This window comes from Rattus norvegicus, chromosome 14 (genome assembly GCF_021556685.1).
Source record: "Rattus norvegicus strain SHRSP/BbbUtx chromosome 14, alternate assembly SHRSP_T2T, whole genome shotgun sequence".
In the NCBI taxonomy this organism is placed as follows: Eukaryota; Metazoa; Chordata; class Mammalia; order Rodentia; family Muridae; genus Rattus; species Rattus norvegicus.
This window is the reverse complement of record NC_141547.1, coordinates 82,840,145-82,865,928: the sequence shown is the minus strand read 5'-3', so window position 1 is coordinate 82,865,928 and position 25,784 is coordinate 82,840,145. Positions and strand designations below refer to the sequence as shown.

Below are 25,784 nucleotides of genomic sequence, written 5' to 3'. Positions count from 1 at the left end.
AGCTTTTCCTATTGGGCCTGAGCTCTTGGGTCTCCTGGCTAACTCTTTGTTTTGAGAGTATTGCCTCTTTGGGACCTTCAGTTTCCCCTGACTTTTTAGAGTTGTGAGATTCATATTCCCTGTTTAGAACGACGGGGCTCCCAGAGGCAGACTTTAAAGGGTTCGGGAGAGCATGCTACATGTACGAGCAAGGGAAGACGTACGATACGATTGATCTTGCTCCATCTCAGATGGTCCTGGGCGACTCAATAAGGGTCAAGATGCTGCTGGTCACCCAGTCCTTAACCTGAGGTGGCACAGACCAGGTGTCCCGAAAGCGCTTTCTGAGCGTTGGCCGAGCCGTTTGTGTACTAAGGCCCCTAGTGGGTGGAGTCCGGAGAAAGGATGTGGTCTCCAGAACAAAGAGGAGGGCAGGGAGGGCCTGTCCGGACTGCTCAGGGCTTACAGGATCCCAAGATACTTATTTGGCAGGCTTGCGGCACATCCCGGACTTTAGCTTAGAGCCTGAATCCTGCCGAAGCCCACCCGAGGATGTCTAAGACCTCGCAACAGCAGCACCCAAAACTACAATACCCAACACCCCTGGACAGTGAGGGGCAGAGTCTTGTAGGGGCGGGGCCTAAAATTGAATTTTCCCAATAGGACCGGAGCAGGGGCGTGACTCAACAGAGAATTGGCTGGGACAGTTTGGCAGGGCGGGGCCAGCCAGCTGGCTGGCGCCGCGGGACAGGCGTCTGAAGCAGAGTCCAGGAGACGTTGCTGAACCGGCCGGGGCTCCCGGGCTGCGGTGCCTTCCGCCCGTCTGCCGGTCTCTACTGCATCTGCCCGGTCCCGAGCAAACTAACACGAAATCGCGCCGGAACGGCGGGCCGGATTGAGAGGTGAGTATGAGGATCTCCGGACAACCCTAAGAGTCCGGATGAGTCCGGGGGAGGGGGTGTGAAACCTGGATGTCTAGACAGGAATTCTGAAACTCCCAAGTCCAGGAGCCCCAGCTAAATCACGGGAACTCCAAAGACACATGGTTGAAGTTCTGAGACCTTGGGAGAAGGCACCTATGGACCTCCAAGAGGCTCCAGGATCCCCAGAGACACTAATCTATAGGGAGCTGATACCTTGAGGAAACTTTTCCAGATCCTGACCCCGCTCCCGCGGGGCCTTAACAATCTCCAGGACTGCAAACTGTGTAGCATGAAGCCATGAGAATGGGTAGCAAGCAGTGGCAGGAACTTCTGAGCACACAGTCCTGGGTATCACCTAGGTTCGGAATTAACAACACCATTTCCCAGCATGAGGAAGCATAACATGTCCACAATACTTAAGACGGTGACCATTAAATGGCACTGAGGAGGGGGAGTTACCCCAGGTAGAGTAGCTAGATGAAGAGGCAAAGACCCTAGCAGTGACCTGAACAGAAAGGGTTCTTCAAACTCCATTTAGTGTGCATCAGAACTCCCCCAGACCCATTCACCGGATGGGGTGACTCACACCAAGTGACTGTGTGTGTGTGTGTGTGTGTGTGTGTGTGTGTGTGAGAGAGAGAGAGAGAGAGAGAGAGAGAGAGAGAGAGAGAGAATGGATGATTTCGGGATGAATCAATGAAGGTGGGGGGAGTCCAGAGGCCATTCAGTCACCATCATTTAACTAAACATCCAGGTGTGCTAGACCCTGGATTCACAAATTCCAGAGGCACTGGGGACTACAGGAAGGAGAGACTTGGGCTAGAGACTGGTACCAGATTTAGGGATCCATTTTGATGGTCAGTGATTGGACAAGAAGCAGACAGCTTGGAGTCTTGGTGGCATTTTGGAAAGGGACTTCAGAAGGCAGAAGTAACGAAGATTTGTGTGCCCTTTGAGTCTGAGTTTTTCTGACCCCCTAGGGTGATGAATCTTTGGCCATCTCCCATCCTTTCGGTTTGTCTGAAGTCCAGAGGTTAGGCGGGTCAGCTTCCCAAGGCCCTTGCAGTTGGGAATTGAACTGTGAGTGAATCCTAAGTGTGTGAACGGACAGGGAGGGCCAGACACCTGGTTCTACAAGCCCAGGCCTGCTGACGTCACAGGAAGGAAAGGCGTGAAAATGGACATGTACAGAAAGCTGGCTCCAAGAACTGACAGATGCATTTAGCCCCTATACCTGTGGGCATGACAGTAGGAGCAAGACTTGGATAAGGCTCAGCCCACAGCCAGACACCCAGCTTGTGGAGAGAGGGTGGGTGGAGGTACAGGTGGAGGGGCAGGCTGCGCGGGCCCCCAGAGATGAGAATGACAGGAGACTAGAGACCAGCGAGCACCCCCTGGTGGTAGGCTCAGCGTGGTGGGCCTGGCTGAATTCTCCATCCAGATCCAGGCCCTCCTTGTTTGGGGCTTAGTCAGGATGCCGACTTAGACCACAGGGTAGACTGGCAGCCAAGCTGGTAAGGTTGGGACAGGAACACCTATTCTTGGTTTGGTGAGTTTTTTCAGCAAAACACCCTAGGGCAGAGGACAGTTCCCACCCAGGAGCCACATGTCAGAGTAGGATAGGAAAGAAATTCTCATGGGCTAGAGAGGGAAACAGAGGCACAAACCTAGGGGGATCTCTACAGTTTCCAGCAACCTGACTCATGTCTGCCTCTTGCAGAATTCTGAGTGCCACCGGGACCTTGGTGGGAGCTGACACACTTAAAGAACTAGGAGCCAGCAAGATGGCAGATGAGGCCTTGGCTGGGCTGGATGAAGGAGCCCTCCGAAAACTGGTAAGTAGCCCGATTACTGTACCATGGGGTGGGGCAAGAGCCAACCCAGGGATGTAGGCCACTTCTCATGTACTTGTCAGTACCTAAGAAGGGGGATGGGTTTGGAGGAGAGGCTCAGGGAACAGTGCCAGGTTGGTTCCATTTGGCTGCTCCAGAGGCCCCCGTGGTATGTTCCTGTCCGTGTCTGGTGCTGAGACCTGGTCCCTGCCCACCCCCAACTGTCACCTCCTGTTTAAACAGTAACTGCTGGGGACTCACCCATGGGGCTGCTACAGGTGTGGGAAGGCTGGATCTACCTCTCCCCAGCAGCCTGGGCACTGCCCACTCCTGGCAGGCTGCCCAATGATAATGGGCAGCAATGAGTAATAAACCAGAGAGCAGCAGCTGGGTGCTGAGCACACCACCTTACAGAATATTCACGGATGCTGGCAAGCACCAGCACACCGTGCAGGGAAGTCGCATACCCAAGTGCTCTGGGCTAAAAGCTTCCTCAGGGTCCAGACCTCAGAGGGGAGTCTCAGGATACCCAGAGTCATGAGAACGGCTGGAAGAACCGGGAGAGAGATGGGCTGAGGGCCCATATGAGTTCTGTGATGTCTGGTCTGTTGTTTTCTACTTTAAGCATTGACTTCTTGTAAAAGAAAGGGGGAGGGGCGGTTAATACAAAATATAGGTTGCTAGTGTTAGATAGGGGTATGGACCTGACTTTGGGATAGAGACTGGATTGGTCCACTCCACTCTTGTTTACCAGCGTCTTCCTACTCCCAAGTACACAGTGGCAGTGGGACAACACAGCAGAGCAGTAATACAAGTCCACCAGCAAGGCCATGCAGTAGGCCATGGGGAGAGGGGCCACGCCCCACCATCCATCCCCTGATCTCTGACAAGGGCAAAAATATATAGACTTTACTTGCTCTACAAGTGTCCCACACCATTGCCAATCCTTTCCCCTAGAGGCAGAGGCTTGAGCCACTTGGCCTAATTGCCTTGACCTCCCCTACGCAGTTGGCCTGTGTGTCCTGAGGCAAGAGCTTTAACCCCCTTCTGAGTTCACCACAGCCAAAGGCTCTCTGCAGTCAGGAGATGGGGTTGGGTCTCCAAAGATGCCCACCAGTCACCTTCATCGTCCCTCAAGAAGTCAGTCTTAATGTTTTCCAGAGGGAAAGCCACGCTGGGTGTCCATGCACTACCGGGGTATTCTCCCAACCATCAGACACCATTCATGCAAGGCGTGGAAGCTGGGAAACGCATTGTTAAGAGGAGAAACAGACGTAGTAGTTGCCGGACGCACTTCCTCCCAGCCCCAGGCCTGGGAGCAAAGGACAAGGGAGACCCAACCCTGTCTTGGCTCCGCGGCCCCAGACCCACCCCAGCCCCGAGCTTCATCGCCCGGTGCGCGCCATTGCTGTGCCCAGAGCTGTGAGGGTCCCACCCTCCGGCTTCGTGGCAGGAACGGGGGCGTCCCAGACCCGGCTCCTCCCCGCGGGGCCCGGCCTTATATGGGAAGCTGTGCCCAGCTGACTAGGGGAGCCGCAGTTGCTTCCGGCCCCGCTCCCGCACATTCCTGAGGACGGGGTGGTGGTGGGCTGCGCGGGACAGGGGCACCCAAGGACAAGCATACTGCCTGTGCCCCCTGCCACGTGTCTGCACGCCTGCCTGGTCTGGTGACCTAGGGAAGCAGCTTAGGCGTTGTGAACCTCCCTTCCTTTGCAGATGTGAGGTTAAAGCCGGCGGTGGCTGGGGTCTTCCTGCCTGGCTCCTAGCTGCGGCGCCCGGCTGGAGACTGGGTGGGTGGGGCTTGGGCGAGCTCCGCACTGATGGCCGCAGCCTATGGGCCTTTAGCGCCCCCTGGCGAGGCATTTCCCCAATTGCTATTTACACAGCAGACAGCTCGGGCCTGGGATTAAGGGAGGACCTGCTGGAGAATTGCTTCTTGTGCAGGTGGAGGAGAGCCCGAAGAAGCTAGGAACGCTGAGTAGACCAGATGCCTCCAGCAGCGAGTGTAGAAAGCACCGGAGCCCCGGTCCCCTCCCCCTCCATCCTCCCACAGTAGGAGGAAGCACCCTCTTTCCTCCCAGGAGAATTTCACTAGGCAGTTTCGGAAACCATCCCCTTCCCCTTGACAGACAATAGTTCTTTGTATTTCCTTCCCTCCCTCCCGCAGTCCCTCTACACACGGTGGGGGCAACTGAGAGGGTGAGGAACTTTAGACACAGAAACACTGTGGCCTGACCTTTGGTGTTCAAGAGGGTGGGGAACACAGGACACAGCAGGGACACTTGTCAGAGCTTTGCTCACAGTCCCAAAAGGAAGGATGCCAGGGAGTGGCCCGCAGAGTGAGGCCCAGCCAGACCCTTCCACTTAGGGGATTCAGTAGGAGGATCCCAATTCCCAAGTGGAGACACTGAAGTACCCAGGGGTTGTAGAAATGACCACATTCCTATCTTGTACTTTTTTCTGGGGGTTGGAAATGAGGACCCATGAGACAAAGTCATGGTATCTCTGGACCTGTCTGGACCAGCTGTCCCCTAAAGTCACCAATCTCCAAATGTTCTGTGGAAGTGAGCTTCAACCTCTTGGCTATAATAAGTCTCCTTAGATTTTGACATTTCTAGAGCAGGTCTTGTTTCAGGGAAGCCTTGCAGTCAGAGACCTAGGTCTAAACTCTCAAGTTATTAACCGTGAAGAAGATTCCCAATTCCCTCTCATCAGATGAAATATCAAGAGCAGATAAGGGATCTGCATTGGCCCAACAGTTAATTAAGAGCATTAGACCCAAATTTGGTTCTCAACACCTACGTCAGGTGGCTCACAACCAGTTGTGACCCTAGTTCCAGGGGATCTGATGCCTTCTTCTGGCCTCCACAAGCACCCATCCGCTCATACAGACACATGCAAACACATAAATAAAATTAAATCTTAAAGGGAGGACAGGTGCACCCTTTACTCCAAGTACCCAGGAGGCAGAGGCAGGAGGATCTCTGAGTTTCGGGCCAGCCTGAGCTACAGAGCTAGTTCTAGGACAGCCAGGGCTACACAGAGAAACCCTGTCTCAAAAACCAAACAAACAAAAATGGCAAATAGGGATTTGGGGGGGAGGGGTCACTGACAGTTTGGGTCCTAATAAATACGTCAGTGTTCTGTCTTTTCCTTTTCTTCTACTGACTGACTAGAAAGGAGAAGAGACCACCCCTGGGTCACTGTTTCCTTCCCATCTTTTGCTCTGTCCCAAGGGTCAGTGTCTCATCTGGTCAATTCAGAAGCAATGACGGGAGATTATGCCCTGACTGTAGACTGGGACCTGGTGGGGGAATCTGGCCTGGGCTTCAGAGAGCTGGCCTGCCATAGCTCCTCAGGAATGTGGATCTGGGAGGGCTGTCCCTAAGGCTTTGCCTGCTCTCTTCAGATTAATACAAGCTGGTTAGTGGCTAAATTGGGCCAGCTCACACTCCCTTCTGAGACCTATTTTTCTCTGCACGCCCTATACCTCCCAGCTCCCCAACTGAGGAAAATCAACTAGGAAGAAGATTGGAAAGGAGAATTAGTCAGGATACCCTGCCCTTACTCACTCCCGTTTGTCTATCAGACCCACACTGGCCAACCCTGAGCCAGCCCTCTCCCTTAAGATCCCTTAAGATCGCTTTGCCACAAGGAGTGGAGAAGGCAGCAGGATGGCCTGGGTGGCCCATAGAAAGTGCACTTTGCCGAACTGGTTTCTATCAGGGCCCCGATTTCCTCGGAAGCTGAAGGGAGCTGCTGTACTCTGTGGACATCTCTGGGGTATCTAGGTAGACCCTCTTGCTTGCTGCCTTATCTTTATCTCTCTAGGGGACCAGCCCGTCCCACACCAGATCTTCCATGTTGGTTAGGACTAAAGTCAGTAAAGGGGGGAAAGGTAACCCTGCCAAACAGGGAGCTACGACTCCACAGCGCCCGCTTCTGCCTCAGTTTCCTATCTGACATCTTTCTCTGCAGGTCTCTGCTACTCTGGGACTAGATAGATCACCAGGGGACTTCTTTTCTTTGCATCCCTGTTGGTAGTTCAGAAGGGTGACCACCCTTTTCCTGCTGTGACTCCCTGGTCTAAAAGGTTAACGAAAGACTCAGGAGAGCAGATGTCAAGTCCCACAAAGGGGTGACCAGCCGCTCGGCACCTGGCTTGGGACGGTGGTTGCCACCTGCACTCTCACAAAAGGTGTTCCCGGCACCACAGTGCACAGTGGGCCTCTTGGGATCTTTGATGTCATGAGCTAGGTCTCCCCTAAAAAATCCTGAGTGGGAGGCAGGCACATGGAAGGCTTAGGGTAGAGAGAGTGGAGACAAGCCATCCATTGTGTCCCAGGCAGAACTGTGGGCAGTTGGTGCCAGTCCTTTGCCCCTGACAGAATGCCCACCCCTCTCTCCCACCTACATTGCAGCTGGAGGTCACAGCAGATCTGGCAGAACGGCGGCGGATCCGCTCAGCCATCCGGGAGCTGCAGCGGCAGGAGCTAGAACGAGAAGAGGGGGCTCTGGCATCCAAACGTTTCCGTGCTGAGCGGCAAGACAACAAGGAGAACTGGCTACAGTGAGTGGCAGGGGTGGGCTGGGTTTTCAGGTACAAATGTGCCCCAAAGATCAGCTCATGTGGAGGCAGATGTGCCTGTTACCCGTGAGCATCGCAATGCACAGGGAGATTTGTGGATAGGGAACAAGTACCAGCTGTGGATGTGCAGTGTGGGTAACATTAGGCATTGGCGCCTGTGTCCAGGAATGTGTGGGTGGGTGAGTGTATGGATGGGTGGGTGGGTGGGTGGATGGGTGGATGGATGGATGGATGGATGGTTGGATGAATGGATCCAGGGATGGACAGATGGATGGATGGATGGATAGATATTGATATATATTGATGTTGATATATTGATATTGATGTTTGCTCAGAGGTTCTACATAGATAGCTCCATGTCTCTCTGCCAGTGTTCTGGCCTCTGACCCTGACCCATTCCTTGAGTCTACATCCTCCAGACCCCATTATGCAATGGTGGTCACACTCACGTTGTCCCTGCAGCTCTCAACAGCGAGAAGCCGAGCAGCAGGCCGCCCTCGCACGGTTGGCAGGGAGACTGGAGTCCATGAACGATGTAGAGGAGTTGACCACACTGGTAAGGCCCAGGGCAGGCAAGGGATAGGTGAAGGGTAAATGAAGACCTACCTGGATTCCAGAGTGCAACCCCCTGTGGCCTGCCTGTCATCCATAGCTTCGGAGTGCTGGTGAATACGAGGAACGCAAGTTGATCCGAGCCGCCATCCGCCGTGTGCGAGCTCAGGAGATCGAGGGTAGGTGCCCTCTGTAGACTCACCCTTGCCCTGCACCTCACATCTCATGTCACTTCCTGACACTTGTCCCTGCCCTTCCAGCTGCCACCTTGGCTGGGAGACTATGCAGTAGACTTCCCAGTAGTGGGTCCCGAGAAGACAGCAGGAGGCAGGCAGCACACACATTGGACCCTGGTAAGGTAAGGAGTGCGGGCGTGAAGGGAGGACGACCCAGTGCCTCCTGACAACAGTAGTTCAGGGCATAGTACCTGTGAGCCTTTGCTATGCTGTCATTTGACTGGGAGCTGGCCCCTGGCCAGTGTTCGAGGAAACCCCAGAGCTCGTTTCTTACGCACTCAGGCAACTCCAGCTGTATGCCTTCCACTCCAGACCTTGAACTCAGATTTTTCTCTCAAAGCTAGCCTGTCTACACAGCTCCAAGTTACTTGCTGTTCCTTCCCCAACACTACTCTCACGGATGATACACTGGCGCCTCTCTTACCTTCACCTCTACCTTCCACCCCTACCACTACCACCCAGCCTGTGCTCAGCAGCCAGAAGGATCTCCTAGAAATGCAAGTCTAGTCCTCGCACTGCCCCTGCTTAAACCCATCCCATGCTGCCCCTTACCCTCCAGTCAGCATCCTTACCTTGGCTCTCCAGGGCATGCCTGTCCTCTCTGTTCTTCAGATAGTGTAAGAATTCAAGACACACCGTTTCCACTAATGGCCAGCAGAGGACGCTAGCTGCCTAGTCCTGCACAACTCTGATTAGCTAGACTGAGGCTAGAGCTCTGAATGAGAGGGTCCTTTAGGAATGGGAGTCCCCAGCAAGTTTCCTGTTATCACCAACCGCTGGCCTTTGGCTCTGGTCCTTGTCAAACCACCTTTGTCACTGGCCAGCCTTCTTTATGCAGGTGTGCCCGCAGGAAGCCATGCCCAGCCCCTCTGCTTTGCATGGCCTGCTCTGTCAGCTGGGTCCTCCGTGGGTGGGGGTGGCACTCAGAGAAACCTTGGTTGCCTCCTGTGTGTCCCCTGCAGGTGCCAGAGGAAGAGAAACAGGGACAGCAGACAGAAGTACGAGAGCCAACTCCGACACCAGAGGACACCAGCCAGGATGTGACCACAGTGACACTCCTGCTGAGGGCCCCGCCTGGGGGCACGCCCAGCTCACCTGCCTCCCCTGACAGTTCGCCCACCACGGCCTCTCCAGAGCCTCTGCTGGAGCCTGCTGGGGCCCAGTGTCCTGCTGCTGAGGCTCCAGTCAGCTCTGAACCACTTCCTCACCCTTCAGAAGCTCCCAGCCCTGAGCCTCCCATGTCGCCGGCACCCCCAAGCTCTCAGGGGCGGGTCATCAGCAAGGTGAGTTGGGTGAGAGATGGGGATGCCAGGCAGGTGAGTTCCTTGGTCCGAGAGCCCTTTCCAATGTGGTGTTTCCCTTGGCAGCCCCTGCTTGGCTCCACAGAGCCCTCTGATACCGTGGACTCCACCAGAGGCTCCTCTAACACTAAGAGAGCAGGTGAGGATCCCTGTACAGGTTACTACGGGCTTCTGCTTTCTCCTGTCCTGTCCCAGCTCTCCCTGTCCCCCTCTCCTTTCCCTGCCTATAGAATGGGTTCTGATGCTTCTCTAGCCTTCTCAGGTCTAGGCAGTCCCTGACACTGCCCACCACAGCCCCTGAGGTGTTCCTCCCCTGGCCAGGCCCACTCCTGCCACCCATGGCCAGAGGCCTTCTTACAGCCTTGAAAGGCAACAGACCTCAGGCACATTCTTCTCCCCAATAAGGGAGTATACCCATCTCCCAGCAGGATCTATGGGCAGTGCTGGCAGCAGAAGGGGGGTGGAGGGTGTCCCTTAGTCCCATCAGTAGGGAGAATCTGGATACCTTTCTCTGGCCCTAGCTCACTTCTGGCTCCTAAGAGTGCCCACATCACCCTGGGGTCAGTGCAGGAGAGAGAGGAGGTGCCGGTAGGAGAATTGCCGATGAGTAGGCAGGCCTCAGTGGGTGTGGTAAGGAGAGGTCTGTGATATGAACAGCACCCCACCATCCACTTTCCTTTCTCTTCACCCCCCCCCCATTCCCCGTTATGGCTGCCCCATGCTCACCAACCTCCTACCAGACCTGGCTGAACCGAAACCCTGCCAACGCTCCCTGTCTGTGCTCAGTCCCCGACAGCCAACCCAAAATCAAGGTACCATCCGTTTTTTTTTTTTTTACCATCCCTAGAGTCTGGGCAGTCTCTATCCCACCCAGGCACTGACGGCTTTTGTGTCTCCTCCAGAGCCAACCCCTCTTGCAGGATCATCCCAGTTCCGTCGAGCTGGCTCTGTGAGAGACCGATTGCGCAAGTTCACATCTGACTCTCCTGTGGTTGCCAGGCTCCAGGATGGCCCACCCCGAACAGCCCTCGCTTCACCGACCCCCACAAGGCTCCCGGGCCCTTCCCTCATGAGCACCACCCTTGCCTCCTCCTCCTCCTCCTCCAGCAACTCCTCCTCTCCAAGTCCCAGTGACACTTCCTCCCACAAGAAGCAAAGAGAACTTGCTCATTCCCTGGCCCAGCTTCAGAGTTGCCCTCAAGAGGAGGGCCCTGGGGGGCGGAGCTTGGCTCCCAGGTCCCTTGAAAACAGAGCAGGGGGGCCCAGGCCCTGCTCAGAAGAGCCCAGTACCCCACCACCCGTGGCCGTCGGCACTGGGGAGCCAGGGGGCAGTATGAAGACTACATTTACCATTGAGATCAAGGATGGCCGTGGTCAGGCCTCCACAGGCCGGGTGGTGCTGCCTACAGGCAACCAGAGAGCAGGTAGGCTTCTCCTGCCTGGGTGGAGTGCTTGCACCCCCCAATTCCCAGTTCTGCATGCAAGGCAGATGGTGCTGCCAGTGTCCAGGGTGTGGCTCACCTTGACTGGCACTGCCCACACTCCACCTGGCCTCATCAGCAACCCTCTCCCTCCAGAACTGACTCTGGGACTGCGGGCACCCCCTACCCTTCTCAGCACCAGCAGTGGGGGCAAGAACACCATCACCCACGTCAGCAGCCCTGGGACTGTGACCCGACTGGGCAGTGTCACTCATGTCACTACCTTCAGCCATGCCTCCCCTGGTAACCGAGGAGGCTGCAACTTTAAGGTGAGCCTCTCTACAATCCACCAGCCACCACCGTTCACCACCTTCAGGGAGTGCTTAAGGGTGTAGGTGCACTTTCTCTGCTGTGCTCCTCCATCACTGTGCACACAAAGAAACTGAGGCCGGAGAGACGTGTCTAAGGCTGATCCATAGTCACCCAGAGGCGTATCTGAAGTCGTATGCTGATCTTTTGCTGTTCAGTTTTGTTTTATGTCGAGTCTCTTGTACCCTGGGTTGGCATTGATCTAAGTGCATAGCCAGAGCTGTCCTTGAACTCCGTCATCCTCCTGCCTCCACCTCCTGCATGCTGGCATTTACAGCCGTGAGCCGCCAGCCATGCCTGGATCCACTTGCTAATCTTTGATCCTTGCCCCTAAATTGATCGGTTCACTTCTCAGCGAACAAACGTGAAGGCTGCAGCTCACAGGCGGTGGTAGGGGCCTTTGGCCCTCTTCCTGTGTCAGCCTCTGCCATGTACACCCCTGTTCCCACCCAGCCCTGAACGTCAGCCCCGGCGTATGGATCAGATCACACGCTAATGCGAACTCAGCCCACTCCATCAGATTGTTGATTAGCATCTTTGCTGTGGAGGAGGGGTAGAACCGATGATGAAGACAGGCAGGCAGGGGGCACCCGGCATGTGAGGAGGTATCAGCCTAGCAGGTGCCACAGGAACTGAATCCGAGGTGTCCCTTCCATTATTCATTCCCAAGCTCGGGATCAACCGGTTGGGAGCTCAGCTGGGAAAGAGGTTCCCGGTGGGCTGCCCAGGTAATGCCCTCTGTGCTGTATGAAAGGCTGGATGGGGCTTTGACTGAGGTGAGGTGGTCAGATGGAGCTAACCCTGGGCCTTCCGAGGGGTAACAGGAAGAGAAGGTGAACGAGATCAGCCTTCTGGCAACAGAGCAGGACCCAGAAGGTTGGGGTGGCTGTCGTGAGGGACGGTGACAGATGGGGCTCTCGTGGTGAGTGAAGTCTTGGCTCTGGCACTGACAAATGACCTGTCTCCCCATCTGAGGAGAACAGATGTTGTGTCCATGATGCGCTTGTGCAGGGTCCGGGGTTGGATCTGAGCGCTTTGGCTGGGTTAGAGGACATGTCTCTCAGGGACAAGCCCCCACGCTAACAGACTGCCTAAAGTCTCATCTTCCTGTTCCTCCACTGTCTTGACTTGTTCAAGGCTTTCTAAACTAATGGGGCATGAGAGCAGAGATATGCAGGGGTCCAGCAAATGGAAGTCTCACAGTTGATGTACCCGGCCTCTCAGTCCATGCTCCCCCCCATTCTTCCACCTATGGGCCATGGGGCTCTCTGATCTCACTAATCCTTGAGCTGTGCAACAGGCTGTCCGCCTGTTTGAGCAGGCTACCCATCCCCCTCCATCCCCTCCTCAGAGGAGCCCAGAATAGGTTGGGCAGTTGTTCCAGCTGGCTGGTGGCAGGCTGGGAGGCCAGCAGGGGCGGGGCAGGCTCTCTGCCCTTGCCTTCGCCCTCAGACCAGCTGCGACACTGCCAGCATAGACAGCAGCCCCTGCTACTGTCCCACCACTGTACCCCAGAGCCCCGACTAGCAGTATGCCGGGAGCGCCAGGGCCTGGGCCTGAGGTGGCTGCAGCCTTTGAGGAACGGTTGAGTCAGGCACTACAGGAACTGCAGGCAGTGGCTGAAGCAGGCCGGTCAGCGGTGACCCAGGCAGCTGATGCAGCCCTAGCCACTGTAGAGCCAGTGGCTCAGGCATCTGAAGAGCTTCGGGCCGAGACAGCAGCCCTGAGCCGGCGGCTGGATGCCCTGACCAGGCAGGTGGAGGTGCTGAGCCTACGGCTGGGTGTTCCACTCGTGCCGGACCTGGAGTCCGAGCTAGAGCCCAGCGAGCTGTTGCTGGCTGCTGCCGACCCTGAGGCCCTCTTCCAGGCAGCTGAGGATGCTGGGACCCCCGTGGCCCACCCGCCTGCCTTTAGCACCCGCCGCAGCTCTTCTGCGGGCCCCTCTCGAAGCAGCAGTCTCGTAAGTCAGCCTGTGGGAGGGAACTGATTTGAACCCGGCTCTGCTGAGTGTCTGTAAATGTACCGATGCTGCTTCCGCCTCAGTTTACTTCACTGTACAGAGTGGTACAGTGTAGAGTAAGGTCCCTCTAAGATTGGGACAAGAAGGTGCCAGGCTCTAGCCCTGGCAGTTGTCCTGCAACCTTAACGAGGCCAAGCCTCTCCAGAACAGCTGCCACCTTGGATCTCCTTACCCTCATGACAGACAGAAGCCCTGCTAGGAGGGGAGGGCTGAGCTGGGCCTTGGCTTCAAGGGGGAAGGTGGGAAGGAGATCCCCTGGGGGAGTTAGGTCGGTGCTGGATGCTCCTTAGATAATGGGTCCCTGCAAGGTGAGGAAGGAAGGGAAGTTGTAGAGAGCTTCTAGGGGTCTCAGCTTGGGGTAGCTCCAGTCAGACACCTTATTAGAAGCCCTCGGGACCTGGTCCAGCACTTTGGCAATCAAGACCTGGGATCTGTGCTGCCTAGGAGGACACTAGAAATGAACCATTAGAAAGAACTCAACCTCAGGATTGAAACCACCGCACTTAGCCCGCAGGTCACATCACACTCACTGAGGACCTGTGGGAAGAAAGTCATCCAGCTGCCCTAGCCTCAGTTTCCCCTCTCTAACAGAGACCGTAAAACCCTCAGTGCTTATACACATACTGTTCTCGACTGAGTGGGAACCATGGTTACTGCTGCTACCAATTCGTATTCGTATGATTCTGGATATGAGGGAGACTCTATACAAGGCTCACTACAGTGGGCCTGAAACCAACATGGCTAGCCTACATCAGCAGGCCCCGCAGGCTGCTGGGGTTATTTTTAATGCTATGCCAGCAGCTCCAGGATCTAATCCTCTTCCACCCAGGTTTCACCCACATCCCTGCGTAAAACCTACACCCTCTCCACACTCTGTAGATGGAGCCCGATCCAGCAGAGCCCCCCTCTGCCACAGTGGAAGCAGCTAATGGAACAGAGCAGACTCTGGACAAAGTGAACAAAGGCCCAGAGGGGCGGAGCCCCCTGAGTGCAGAGGAGCTGATGGCCATTGAGGACGAAGGAATCCTGGACAAGATGGTATGTTAGTCAGCGCTGGCAGACGGGGGGGCTGTCTGAGGAGAGGGATCGGCAGGCCCCAGGTATGCAACAACTGCTTTATCTACAGCTGGACCAGGCTACGAACTTTGAAGAGCGGAAGCTCATCCGGGCTGCGCTCCGTGAGCTCCGACAAAGAAAGAGAGGTAGAGAGCCAGTTGCCCTCCTAGATGTAGCCGCTCCGTTCCTCAGCTGCTACCCTCATTCTGGAGCCCTCCCGTGGTCACTCCAGCTCAGTAGTTGTCCACTCATCTGCCCTTCCCTCGAGCCAGGTGCCCCCTGGCCTCCTTGCCCTGTGTCAGCCCCCTCAGCCTTTCTCCCCCTGCACCTAACTGCTCTCCTCTGACCGGTGTGGCTTGCTTGAATCCACACAATCCTCCCAGTTGCTCCTCGCTCTGCTGAGACCCCGTTAGTCTCTGTCTCTGGGTGTGGCTACTTCTTTTTCCTGCAGCTTCTTAGCCCTTCTGTCCCTCACAGTCTAGGTTTATTCTGAGACAGCTGTTCTCTGAGAACAATTACTCTCCTACCCAGCTAACCCTCCTCACCAGCCTCTTTCTCCAGTGTCCTTCGGCCGAGTCCGATCGCCGATTCCTCCACCCACTCCCCGTTTAGGTGCTCCTTCCGGTTGCTTCTCTCCTTCCGGTTGCTTCTCTCCTTCCTAGGACTTTGACGGTCCACCTCTCAGCTGCAGTGTTCACCCAGCTCTCTCCCCTCCGGATTCAGCTTCTTGTTGCCATAGAAACTTGTCTTGGATCCGGATGCCCCTTTGACCGCAGCTGTTCTATGTCCCCTCTTCCTCTGCAGAGTCCGTCACCTTTAACACACACACACAGCTCTGGGCCTAGTTGTGGTCGTCCCCCCCCCCCCCCATCCATCCCTAGAGAGGCAGTGGCTTCGTGTGTCCTTGGTGTTTCTAACGAGCTTCCTCCACTCCATCCCGTGTGCCCCTTGTGTTTGTGCATGTGTGCTGTGTGGCGCTGGGCTGCCCTTTTGGACACGCATGGGGCATCCCCCTGCTCAGACCAGAGGGACAAGGAACGAGAACGGCGGCTACGAGAGGCACGGGCCCGGCCAGGCGAGAGCCGAAGCAATATGGCTACTACAGAGACCACCACCAGGCACAGCCAGAGGGCGGCTGATGGCTCGGCGGTCAGCACAGTTACCAAAACTGAGCGGCTCGTCCACTCCAGTAAGAGGCTGAGCAGGGTTTGGGGCTCAGGGTGAGCTCAGTGTGATTCCCTCTGCCTTTCATACACTTTTTTGTCCCATTCCTGTCCTTCTAGATGACGGCACGCAGACTGCGCGCACCACCACAGTGGAGTCGAGTTTCGTGAGGCGCTCGGAGAGTAAGGCCACCTGCTCCCTCCTGTGCCTGCCTGCCTGCTCATCTCCTTAAACACTCTGTGTCTTCAACTGATCCTTCACTTTCATTTCTCCACTGTGGCTATGGCTATTCCTCCTTATATTCAGCCCAGGCCCTCACCTCACTCCCTTTCCCACAGATGGCAGCAGCAGCAGCAGCAGCACCACGGTCCAAACCAAGACCTTTTCCTCTTCCTCTTCCTCATCCAAAAAAATGGGCAGGTGAGCACGGGGCAGTACCTCTGGGGACCTCACTGCATACCCATTCTGCAGAAAGGCAGACTGACATACTGAGAGAATGAACATGCAGTCGAGGAGGTATCAGTTGTGTCCTGATTGCTTTGTGATCTCTCAGGCACACCACGGGGTAGGGGTGGAAGATGCTTGTGGAGGCCAGACTTGCTGAGAGTCTTACACTGAGCCTTAGATCCACCTGCCACTCCTTGCTGGCTGGCACTTCCAATGTCTGCAAACCATTTCTGGGTCACAGAACATGCTGCTGACTTGAGGCACTTATGGCACAGAGGATAGCAGGCAGGAAGCCAATCCCCGGAAGTTCCAGGAGCTCTGAATTGGTGACCTGTATGCAAATTCCGGCCCTGCATACAGGTGTCCTCTGAAATCCTATAAAGAGACCTTAGTTTCCTCATTGTCGTAGGAAATAGTGTGGATTCCTCTCACCCTTGTAAAGTTTATTTCCTTACTAATTTATTCATTTTGGCTGGATCTTTTGTTTTGCTTCGTTTGACTCACTGGGTATTAGAACCTAGGGCCTCACGTGAGGTGTGCTAGGCTAGTACCGCACTGCTGAGCAAACATCCCTGGCCCTCTTTTCACTTTTTCCCTTTGAGGCGAGGTCTCTCCCTAAATTGCAGCTTATTAGTATTAAACTCGCTCTGTGGTCCAGCAGGCTTTGAACTTGCCTCAGCTACGTAAGCATCTGGGATTCGAGGCCTGCATTTGCTTTTTTGTATTTTTGCAGGGTGGGGAGAGGTGGGTCCATGGTAGAGTGTCACTGTATGTCCCAGGCTGGTTTTGAACTTGTGATCCTGTAGCCTCAACCTCCAGAGTTCTGGGATTACAGGAGCACACCAACACGTCAAAGTCCCTCGTTTTTCAACAGCAGAGTGGGGGGCTGGGATGTAGCTTGTTGCAAAGCATGTGGTTAACACACAGGAGTCTCTGGATTCCTTCCCCAGCACTAGGAGTAATAAAAGGACGTCCAGTAAAGTCTTCAGAGGCCTGAGCTACTACTATTGTTACTATTTGGGGCTGATCATTCTATTCCTTTGTTTTGCTTTGTTTTGTTCCGGTCCTAGGGATCCAACCTAGGGCCTTGTGCTTCACTGGGCAAGATCTTTATTGCGAGCTACCTTTCTTTTTTTATTAAGTCAGAGTTTCCCTAAGTCATCCAGTCTGTAGCTCAGGTGGTTCTCGAACTTGTCATTTGTCTGGGTCAGCTTCCCCAGGAGCTGGGATTACCAGCCCGTGCCACAAAGCCTGGAACTGGGGATTAAACCTGGCCAACATCCCGTATTTGTGCCTTTCTCTATGCACTCCTCTATAAAACAGGCGTGACAAGGACACCCTCTCCTTTCTGTTAAGGACACCCTCAATTCCCCCTAACCTCTTTCTCATGTGTTAGTGGAAGTTACTGGTGGTGTTTGGTGCAGTATAAGACCTCTCCGAAACCCTGCCCCAGAGCAGCCCAGGAGGACCCCATGCTGCAAGTTTCAGTGTCTCCAACACCACCACCACCAAGTTAAGGATCCTGGTCTGCTGCCAAGAGAGCAGACCCATTCTTCCTCCAACCTAACATCCGTCTTGTCTCCCTCCAGTATCTTCGACCGAGAGGACCAAACCAGCTCACGTTCTGGCAGCCTGGCGGCCCTCGAAAAACGCCAGGCAGAGAAGAAGAAAGAGCTCATGAAGGCACAGAGTCTGCCCAAGACCTCAGCGTCCCAAGCACGCAAGGCCATGATTGAGAAACTAGAGAAGGAAGGCTCTTCGGGGTCAGTGGTAGAGGGTAGAGAAATGGTCTGGGCGTTGGGGAAAGGGCCCAAAGTTCAGTGGATGCAGCCAGAGATGGGAGAAGGAGGGTCCAATGTGACCGAAAGGCTGAAGGTCATGGTAGACTAGGCCAGGGGTCCAAAGGGTAGGCTGGCCCATTAGTGGCGTCTTGTGACCCCCTTCCCCATGCCACCCCCACAGCAGTCCTGGCACACCCCGTACAGCGGTACAGCGTTCTACCAGCTTCGGAGTCCCCAACGCCAACAGCATCAAGCAGATGTTGCTGGACTGGTGCCGAGCCAAGACCCGTGGCTACGAGGTGAGCCCAGTGGAGTGCCTCAGCCTGGCACCCTCTTCTGAGAATTATTTGGCAGCTGTCACAGCTCTGGCAGGGAGCGTGAAAAACATTCTCAGATGGGAAGACTTAAGTCTCAGGGAGACCACATGTCCTGCTCTGAATCTCTTGGTGGGCATGATTCAGAGACAGATCCTGCTCTTGGGGTCCCTTCAGTGCTCCACCCAGTAAATTTCTGGGAGGGAAGGAGTGACTGGAACATACGTGACCATAACCTCAGTTGAGTGGCACTGGGATCTCACTAGCCCCTCCCCCTAAAAAAAATCACCACCTAGGGGGTTAATGAACTCAATTGGAAGAAGCTTAGGTTTTAACTGCTCACCTACTGTATGGTCTTGGACAAACAAGATCTCGCTGGGTCCAATTGCTCTAGGACTGGGATGCCAAAATGTGGGGGAGGGGTAGGTAGCAACCATGGGAAAGTTACCCCCAGCGTTCTGACCGGTGCCGGTGCCTCTGCCTCCCAAAGCACGTGGACATCCAGAACTTCTCCTCCAGCTGGAGTGATGGGATGGCTTTCTGTGCCCTGGTGCACAATTTCTTCCCTGAGGCTTTTGACTATGGACAGCTTAGCCCACAAAACCGGCGCCAGAACTTTGAAATGGCCTTCTCATCTGCTGAGTAAGTATGAGCCCCGTTCTCCTGGTGTCCGCTGGGATCGGCAGCCCTGAGACCCCCCCATGGAAGTGGCCAGTTGTACAGTGGGTCTGCAGACAAGACCCCCATCCCCAGAGAGTTTCCATCCTCCTCCACCCACCTGTTGCTGAGTGTGCCAGGTGCCCACCGGAAGGAAGGAGCGTCAGGCCCGCCCACCAGCCCAGGCTAAAACCCATCAGGTGGCCCTGTCCATAACTTCTCCCTCCTCCATCTGCCCCTGTTCCTCCTCTCTCCATTTCTCTGTCCTGCTGTCCTCCCACCATTACCAGAGCTTCCTGCTCCCACGGGATCCCGGCTGGAGATTCCAAAAGGAGGCTCCTGGCCCAGGCACCATGCCCGAGTGACCTATATAGGCCTATATAGGACATCGAAAGCCCTCCACTTTGGAATCGTTGCCCCTTCTGCACACTGCACCCAAGCACCCTCCTCCATCTCTTTCTTATCCTTCCCTTCCCTTTCTGGTTCCCTCTAGGATTTTTTTCTCCTTCCCCTCCCCCTCCCCCACTTCTCTCACGCCTCCCTCACCCCCTTCTCCCTGGGGCACAGCCCTCCTCTCCAACCTCGGCACCAATGCCAATGCCCCCCTCCCCGTGTTCCCGCTTGCCCCAAGAGTTCTCTGCACCTGTGACTGGTTTGGCCCCCCCCACCCTTGTCTGCACCGCGCACCATTAGTGACGGGTAGTGAGCGGCACGTCCACCATTGGGAGGGGGCATGCGGGGGGCTGGCAGACTGCGGCACTGAGAACATAACTGAACTCATGTCTCTGTATGTGTATGTGTGTGTGTCTCTGTCCTCCCTTCTCTCTTGGCCTCTCTTCCCTCCTTCCTGCACCGGGCCCCGCCCCCTGCCCCTTCCTGGCCCCCTACCCTCCCCAGGACCCATGCGGACTGCCCGCAGCTCCTGGATACAGAGGACATGGTGCGGCTTCGAGAGCCTGACTGGAAGTGCGTGTACACGTACATCCAGGAGTTCTACCGCTGTCTGGTCCAGAAGGGGCTGGTAAAAACCAAAAAGTCCTAACCCCTGCTTGGGGCCCCACGGTGAGAAATGTCGCCTCTCCCACCTGTCTCATTTCACCGGAATCTGCTCATCAGTGCACTAAGAGGGATTAAGGGGAAAGTGTGAAAAGCAGGAGAAACTTAGAAAAGCCAGAGGAGACAGGCAAGACCCTTGGTGACGCTAAGGTATGATAACAGGGAGGAAGACTGACAGGGAGCCCAGGAGGCCCCAGGCTCGGCCCCGGATGGCAAGCTTTAAAAGGAGACAACTAAACCGGGGTCTGAACAGTTCAGACTGAGGGAGGAAGAGGAGCGGCAGGCACAGGGACAGGCCCAGCAAGGCCAGGGACAAGAGAGATTACAGCTTAGCCTGGAAGGGAGGTTGAAGGAAGGGACCACAGTTTGAGTCTGAGCGTTCCTGTGAGGACCCAGGAGCCAAAGGTTATCTGAGAGATGTGCTCAGACTAGCATTCCAGAACAATCCCTCGGAGAAACTTGGGATGTTCAAGATGGAATCGCATCAGAAGTAGAGGAAGGGTCAGGATGGTGCGGGTTGCCAACCTCAGCATTCAGGAGCCTAGAGGATCACAGTTCAAGATCAGCCTGGGCAAAATAGCAAGGCCCTGTCTTAAAAACAAGCAAACAAGAAAGACAGGCTCCCTGATCTGGCTTGAAGAGAGAGAGGGCCAAGACGCCACTCAAACTCGGAATGTGCCATATGGGGAACTGGTGGTGTCTTTCTCCAAAGCGGGGAACTTGGGAACAGGACCAATTCAACAGGGAGATGGTTTTGGCTGGATTCCCCCAAGCCATATGGCTTTTTTCTCTGGTCAAATCACCTCAGGGCCACAGAAAAGAATTCCGATCCGAACTGGTTTTCAGGTCACAGAGTGAGGTCAGGGTCTCCGTTTAGCGGTTCTTTCTCTAGCTCCACCACTACATTCCCACCGATTCTGTTAGACAGAGGTCGTAGGTGGGAGGTGGGGATGGGACCACAGAAGAAGGCAGAGTCTTTTTTTTTTTTTTTCGGAGCTGAGAACCGAACCCAGGGCCTTGCGCTTTCTAGGCAAGCACTCTACCACTGAGCTAAATCCCCAACCCCAAGAAGGCAGAGTCTTACAAGCACCGGTGAGCACAGGCAGAACCAGTCCCGAAGTAAAGTAGAGGTCCAAAGGGAGCAAAGGAATTGCTGGGAGAAATGTGACTCAGGGATGGAGTCAACAGGGTTGCACAAGGTGCTCTCCTGGGTCAGGGCCCCTGGGGGAAGGAACACGTGTGTGCACACACTGAAGCTCGGGTGTGAAAAACAGGCTTGGTGCCGTCTCTAGGTCATATATGGTCTCAGCCCCTGCTCGGCAGGTCACTCGAAAAAGAAGGGCTTTGCTCAGTGTAGCTCTGGCCCAGCAGGAAAGTGTGACTCAGCTACGTGCTGTTGCTTTAGTTGCCTGGTGTTTGGCTTGTCACTTGGTAGCCTGAACCATGTACCCCAGTATAAACAATGGCTTTATAAGGTCTCCAGGGAAGGCAACCAGGGGCAGGAGGGAGCTCCAGACTTGGGAGAGGGAGGCTGGGATCCCTGCAAAGATAACTGCAGTTGGAAGATGCTCCAGAGAGAGAGAGCCTGCCTCTTCACCATGGTACAGCTGGATAAACAAACCCAAATGTGGGGTGAGGATGACCCGAAAGGCACATAGCCCATCATTACTAGTGCCAGGTACCTGTCACTTATTGTGAGTACTTCTAAGGTCTCAAGTGAATTGTAGAATGTCTGATGGGGGTGGGGCGGGGGGTGTAGTAGGGTCACAGAAGAGTCTCCATCAAGCATCCACGAGTGATCAGTTAGAACTGAGACTGAGGGATTTTTCTCCTTCCTGACACCTTTGTAAAAGACCCGATGAGGAGCTGGGCTGTGATTCCCAGCTACACCAGAGGCTGAGATTGGAGGTTCACCAATTTAAGGCTTGCCTGGACTAGAGAATGTTTTCAAGACTAGCCCCAGCAATTTATTGAGACTCTAACCCCCAAAAAGGTGGTAACCCAGCGGGAGAGAGCTTCTGTCTCAAGCCTGAGGCCCTGGGTTTAATCTCCAATACCACAAAATGCAAAAATAGTCTCAGGTGAGCTGGGAGTAGATCCCAGTCCTACCACCATCCCGGGTATGATTATGCAGGTACCAGAAGGGGGTCTTAGGTTATCTGTCTCATGTCCTGGGAACAGCAGCAATTCTGCTTTTTGTCATCCCTACTGAAATAAGCTTTTAGTAGTGTGAACAGGAGGCAAAACAGAAGATATCTTAGTTTGGGACAGGAAGACAATAGGCTGAGTTTGTCCCCCATCTTAAAGCTGTAAGGGGGAGAGGTTCCTACAGTAGGGAAGGGGGCGCTCCAGGCAGTTGTCAACACCCAGGGTTGACAGCCTGTATCTCATACCAGGTTCGACCTGGCGTTAAACAAACGGCTGGGTTGGTTCCCTGAATAAAGTGTAGCACTCTGAAGGAGAATCAGAAGGGTGACTGCACCGTGAGCTCAGTGTGGGGTGTAGACGACCCAGCTGAAATGACTAGGGTCTTCATCTGCCTCCCAACGTCCACCCAATGCAGATGATAGGGGTTAAAAAACCACTCTGGGAATACCACTGGCCTCCCTTGGAACAAGTGGGTCACTGGGGAATCCTGGGGGTAGAATAACACTAGCCAAAGGGGAAGCCCCCCCGGGGGTATAATGGCCTAGCTAAGACTCTACCAACTGGGATACACCAGTGCCTGAGCATGAGGTGGGCCCTCCAGAGAATGTTGGGGTCTAGACATGCCCAGGGTAGGGCATGGCTCACTCCCCAACCCCTCAAAATTCTACCTGCGTAGCCTATGGGCAGGATGGTCCCTGGGTTTGATTGCGGGTTTCCCTTCCTGGAAAGCCTTTCTGATGGATGAGATTTCATAATCTGGAGATTATGAAAAGACAAGCAGACTGTGACAAAGATCTCGGGGTAGAGGGACACAGTAAGAAGCAGGCTGGCGCTGACAACAACTCTTGTGCCCCGCTCCCCTGCAGGATGCTGGTGGACTGTGTACCCTTGGTGGAGGTGGAGGACATGATGATCATGGGCAAAAAGCCAGACCCTAAGTGCGTCTTCACCTACGTGCAATCGCTGTACAACCACCTGCGGCGCCATGAGCTGCGCCTGCGCGGCAAGAATGTCTAGCCACTGCTCACACCGCCTGCGCTGCAGGCTGCTGTCCCCACGCCCCCAGCACCGGCCCCTCCCAGTGCGCCTGCCCACTGCTGCCCCGTCTGTCGAAACACCTCTCCCCCTTGTACACACGCAGCGTTTTGATAAATTATTGGTTTTCAACGATCCTGATTTCTCTCTGCTGTCTTGGGATGGCGTAGGATTGTGAACTGTCCCCAAGTGTTCCCCCCACTCCCGCAGCCAGGCAGTGGGAGGAGTCGCCCGGGGATATTCAGGAACTCCTATTTGATCCCTCACACCATCTACTCGCAGCAATAAGAAGAGTCTCAGCTTGAGGAAGAAGATTTAGTGGAGCTGGGGAAGGGAAAGGAAGGATTGGGAGGAATCTTCCCCCACACCCATTTCCATTGCTTTGGAGACCGGCGTCGGCCCTCAGCAAGAGAGTTTATGCTCCCGGGATGCTGAGCGCTTCATTCTGTCTCCGGGGCGCTGGCAGGGGGTCCCAGCTCCAACGTGGCTCAGGGCTACAAGTCGGCGCGGTCCGAAGCGTCCTCGGGGGGCTTAGCGGGCGCCCACAGGTACTCGGGGGGCACCTTCGCTTCGGGCGCCGACTTACGGTAGAAGCCGAGCTCCTGTACCAGCGCGTTTATCTCGTCCCGGGTCATTTGGCTGAGTGGGATTCGCTGAGATGGAGAAAGGGCAGGATCAGCATTTAGCCAAAGCTCTGGAGCCCCTCCCGCCAATGCCTCACCTCTAGTTCCTGGTAATTTCGGCTTAACAACACGAGTTCGGGGTCTGCCCCAGGGAGGTGCTTCATCACCAGGTTGTGGCTGCAGGAGATGTTAAGGAGGTGGGAGGGGGAGCAGAAGCAGAGAGTGGTGGCTCCTGGGACACCTTAGCGGATCACTTACTTTAAGCCTAGGTGGGGACCCAGTCCTCACTCACTGTGAGATTCAAAGAATAAAGGGCCCTTCTCTCCACCAGTAAGCTTTCTTTCCTGCTTAGTTTTGAACTTCCTCAGAACACTCTGGGCAGTTGACATCAGCCTCTTTGGCAGACGAACATCATTTTCTCTCTGAAGAACGGAGGCTTCTCCCAGGTGCCTTCCTCATCCCCCTCCCCCCAGAACAGGAAAAGGATACTACAGTTGAATGTCCTGAGTGACAAAGGCCTTCACCTGGGGAGGAACCACAGCATTAGAGAACAGGGCCTCAGACTCTCTAGACATGGACAGGGAGGCCCACTGAGGTTATATACCAAGTCAGGTTCCTGTCTCTTGCCTCACCGTACAGGGATTCCCACCTGGCCCCCAGTCAGTGACCAGGGCTCCTTACTCCCTCAGAGGGACCCCCTTCCTTCAAACTCACCTCCTTTAAGCGATTCAACTGTCATCCTCCACAGGTCTGGAGAGAGAGAAGTGGGATAGTAAATCAGGAGTCCCTCACACGCCAGCTATACAGCCGAGGCGATGCCGTCCCTAACACTGAATTGGGTCAGGCAGTGAGAGGAAAGAGCAATATCAAGGAGTAGAACTAAAGGCCCCGTAGGCAAGGAGACCTCTGCACAGGTTGGAAGCGCGGGCCTAGAGCCAGAGGAAAAGGATGAGGGAAAGGAACTAGCCATGGGTCCCTGCTTGCATGTTACCGATGGCTGACCAATGCCCAGGAGACACGTGTTACAGCATTCTCCCTGTTGTCAGTAGACTTCTAACCATGGCCTTTGGCCCTTGAAAACTCATGGGAGAATCAGACTACAAGGAAACAGTTCAGAGCTACCCTAAGGGCCCTGTTATAGGCACCTGCCATCTGGTCCCCACCCCACCCCATGCAGAGCTAGCCCTGCCAGCCACCTGTGGTCCAGCTTCATAAACCATCTGGCTTCTCTTCCCTAACTTGGGAGGATGGATGGACCCTTCGTACTCCCAACAGGAAGTCCAGACCTCCCTATCCCAGGCCTCCCTTATATTCCCTTTTGTTAAAACATAAAATAAAAATAAACAGAAAACAAACCAACTAAGGCCCACGAAGAGTCTGTAAGCATATGAATCACTTGGGAAGACGCTAGCGGAAATGCTTGGCCGGCAGGATGTTGGGGGCGGTGGTCTAAGGCGGCTGTGGTGTGTTGGTGTCTCATTTCCCTACCCTCTCTTCCAGTTCCAGAATAGTACAGTGAGGGGAGGAGCTTAGAAGGTCTTTTCTTCCCCCCAGAAGAGAGATTCTGGAATGCCTGCCACTAAGTTGGGGTGGGGGTAGGAATAACGGGGGGGGGGTATCCAGAGTGAAGAGATAAGTTGGGTTCTAAGGGGCAGTTTTAGGGGTTGGGGATTTAGCTCAGTGGTAGAGCGCTTGCCTAGGAAGCGCAAGGCCCTGGGTTCGGTCCCCAGCTCCGAAAAAAAAGAACCAAAAAAAAAAAAGAAAAAGAAAAAGAAAAAAAAAGAAAACCTATAGCTGGGGAAAGAGGGGACTGGTGTCCAGAGACCCACGGTTGGGCCAAGCCTGGAGGAGAGCAAGGGTTCAGAGTGCCAGGCCGCAAGGATGAGGATTCTTGCTTCCACAGTAGATGCTGGGCATCCTGCTATTGGCAAATAAAAGGGAAGCTTCCCGGGCCATGCAGAAGGGAAAGAGGGGGACCCAGGAATTCTGGTATCCCTGAGGCCAGAGTGGACTGTATTACTAGTGATGAGGGGCAGCAGGGTTGTGGAACTGTCAAACCAAGGTTGAGAAAAGGCACACTCACCTCCACCCGCCCCCTGGCCAGGCCTCGAAGACGGTTCCAATCCGGTCGGTAGGTGGTGATGGAGGTGGCTGGAGCCACAAGGGCTGCGAGAAGCAGCAGCAGCGGCGGCGGCGACAGTAGGATGTTCATCTGTGCCTGGCAGGAGACGTTCCGCAGGCTGCACCCAAACTCGGCCGCTGCGCCACGTCTAGCCCGCAAG

At 55.0% G+C, this 25,784-nt stretch overlaps 2 protein-coding genes across 24 annotated transcripts; one reads left to right on the top strand and one right to left on the bottom strand.

Moving 5' to 3' along the window:
* The first annotated feature begins 728 nt into the window (after positions 1 to 728).
* Smtn (smoothelin) lies at positions 729 to 23,014 on the top strand. 23 transcript variants are annotated; one of them, XM_087582579.1, is made up of 22 exons: positions 742 to 881; positions 2,623 to 2,737; positions 7,156 to 7,304; positions 7,785 to 7,878; positions 7,975 to 8,053; positions 8,135 to 8,232; positions 9,073 to 9,393; positions 9,478 to 9,550; positions 10,152 to 10,223; positions 10,314 to 10,835; positions 10,989 to 11,161; positions 13,069 to 13,161; positions 14,101 to 14,259; positions 14,348 to 14,423; positions 15,299 to 15,466; positions 15,561 to 15,623; positions 15,780 to 15,861; positions 17,478 to 17,651; positions 17,851 to 17,968; positions 18,474 to 18,625; positions 19,538 to 19,702; positions 22,711 to 23,014. In XM_087582579.1, exons 2-21 carry the CDS (start codon positions 2,687 to 2,689, stop codon positions 19,680 to 19,682), a joined length of 2,862 nt encoding a protein of 953 aa, XP_087438705.1. In that variant the 5' UTR covers positions 742 to 881; positions 2,623 to 2,686; the 3' UTR covers positions 19,683 to 19,702; positions 22,711 to 23,014.
* Positions 23,015 to 23,180: 166 nt separating this feature from the next.
* Selenom (selenoprotein M) lies at positions 23,181 to 25,784 on the bottom strand. Its single transcript, NM_001115013.2, has 5 exons — positions 25,586 to 25,784; positions 24,217 to 24,252; positions 23,992 to 24,026; positions 23,601 to 23,679; positions 23,181 to 23,532 (listed from the first exon to the last, which is right to left on the bottom strand). Exons 1-5 carry the CDS (start codon positions 25,712 to 25,714, stop codon positions 23,374 to 23,376), a joined length of 438 nt encoding a protein of 145 aa, NP_001108485.1. The 5' UTR covers positions 25,715 to 25,784; the 3' UTR covers positions 23,181 to 23,373.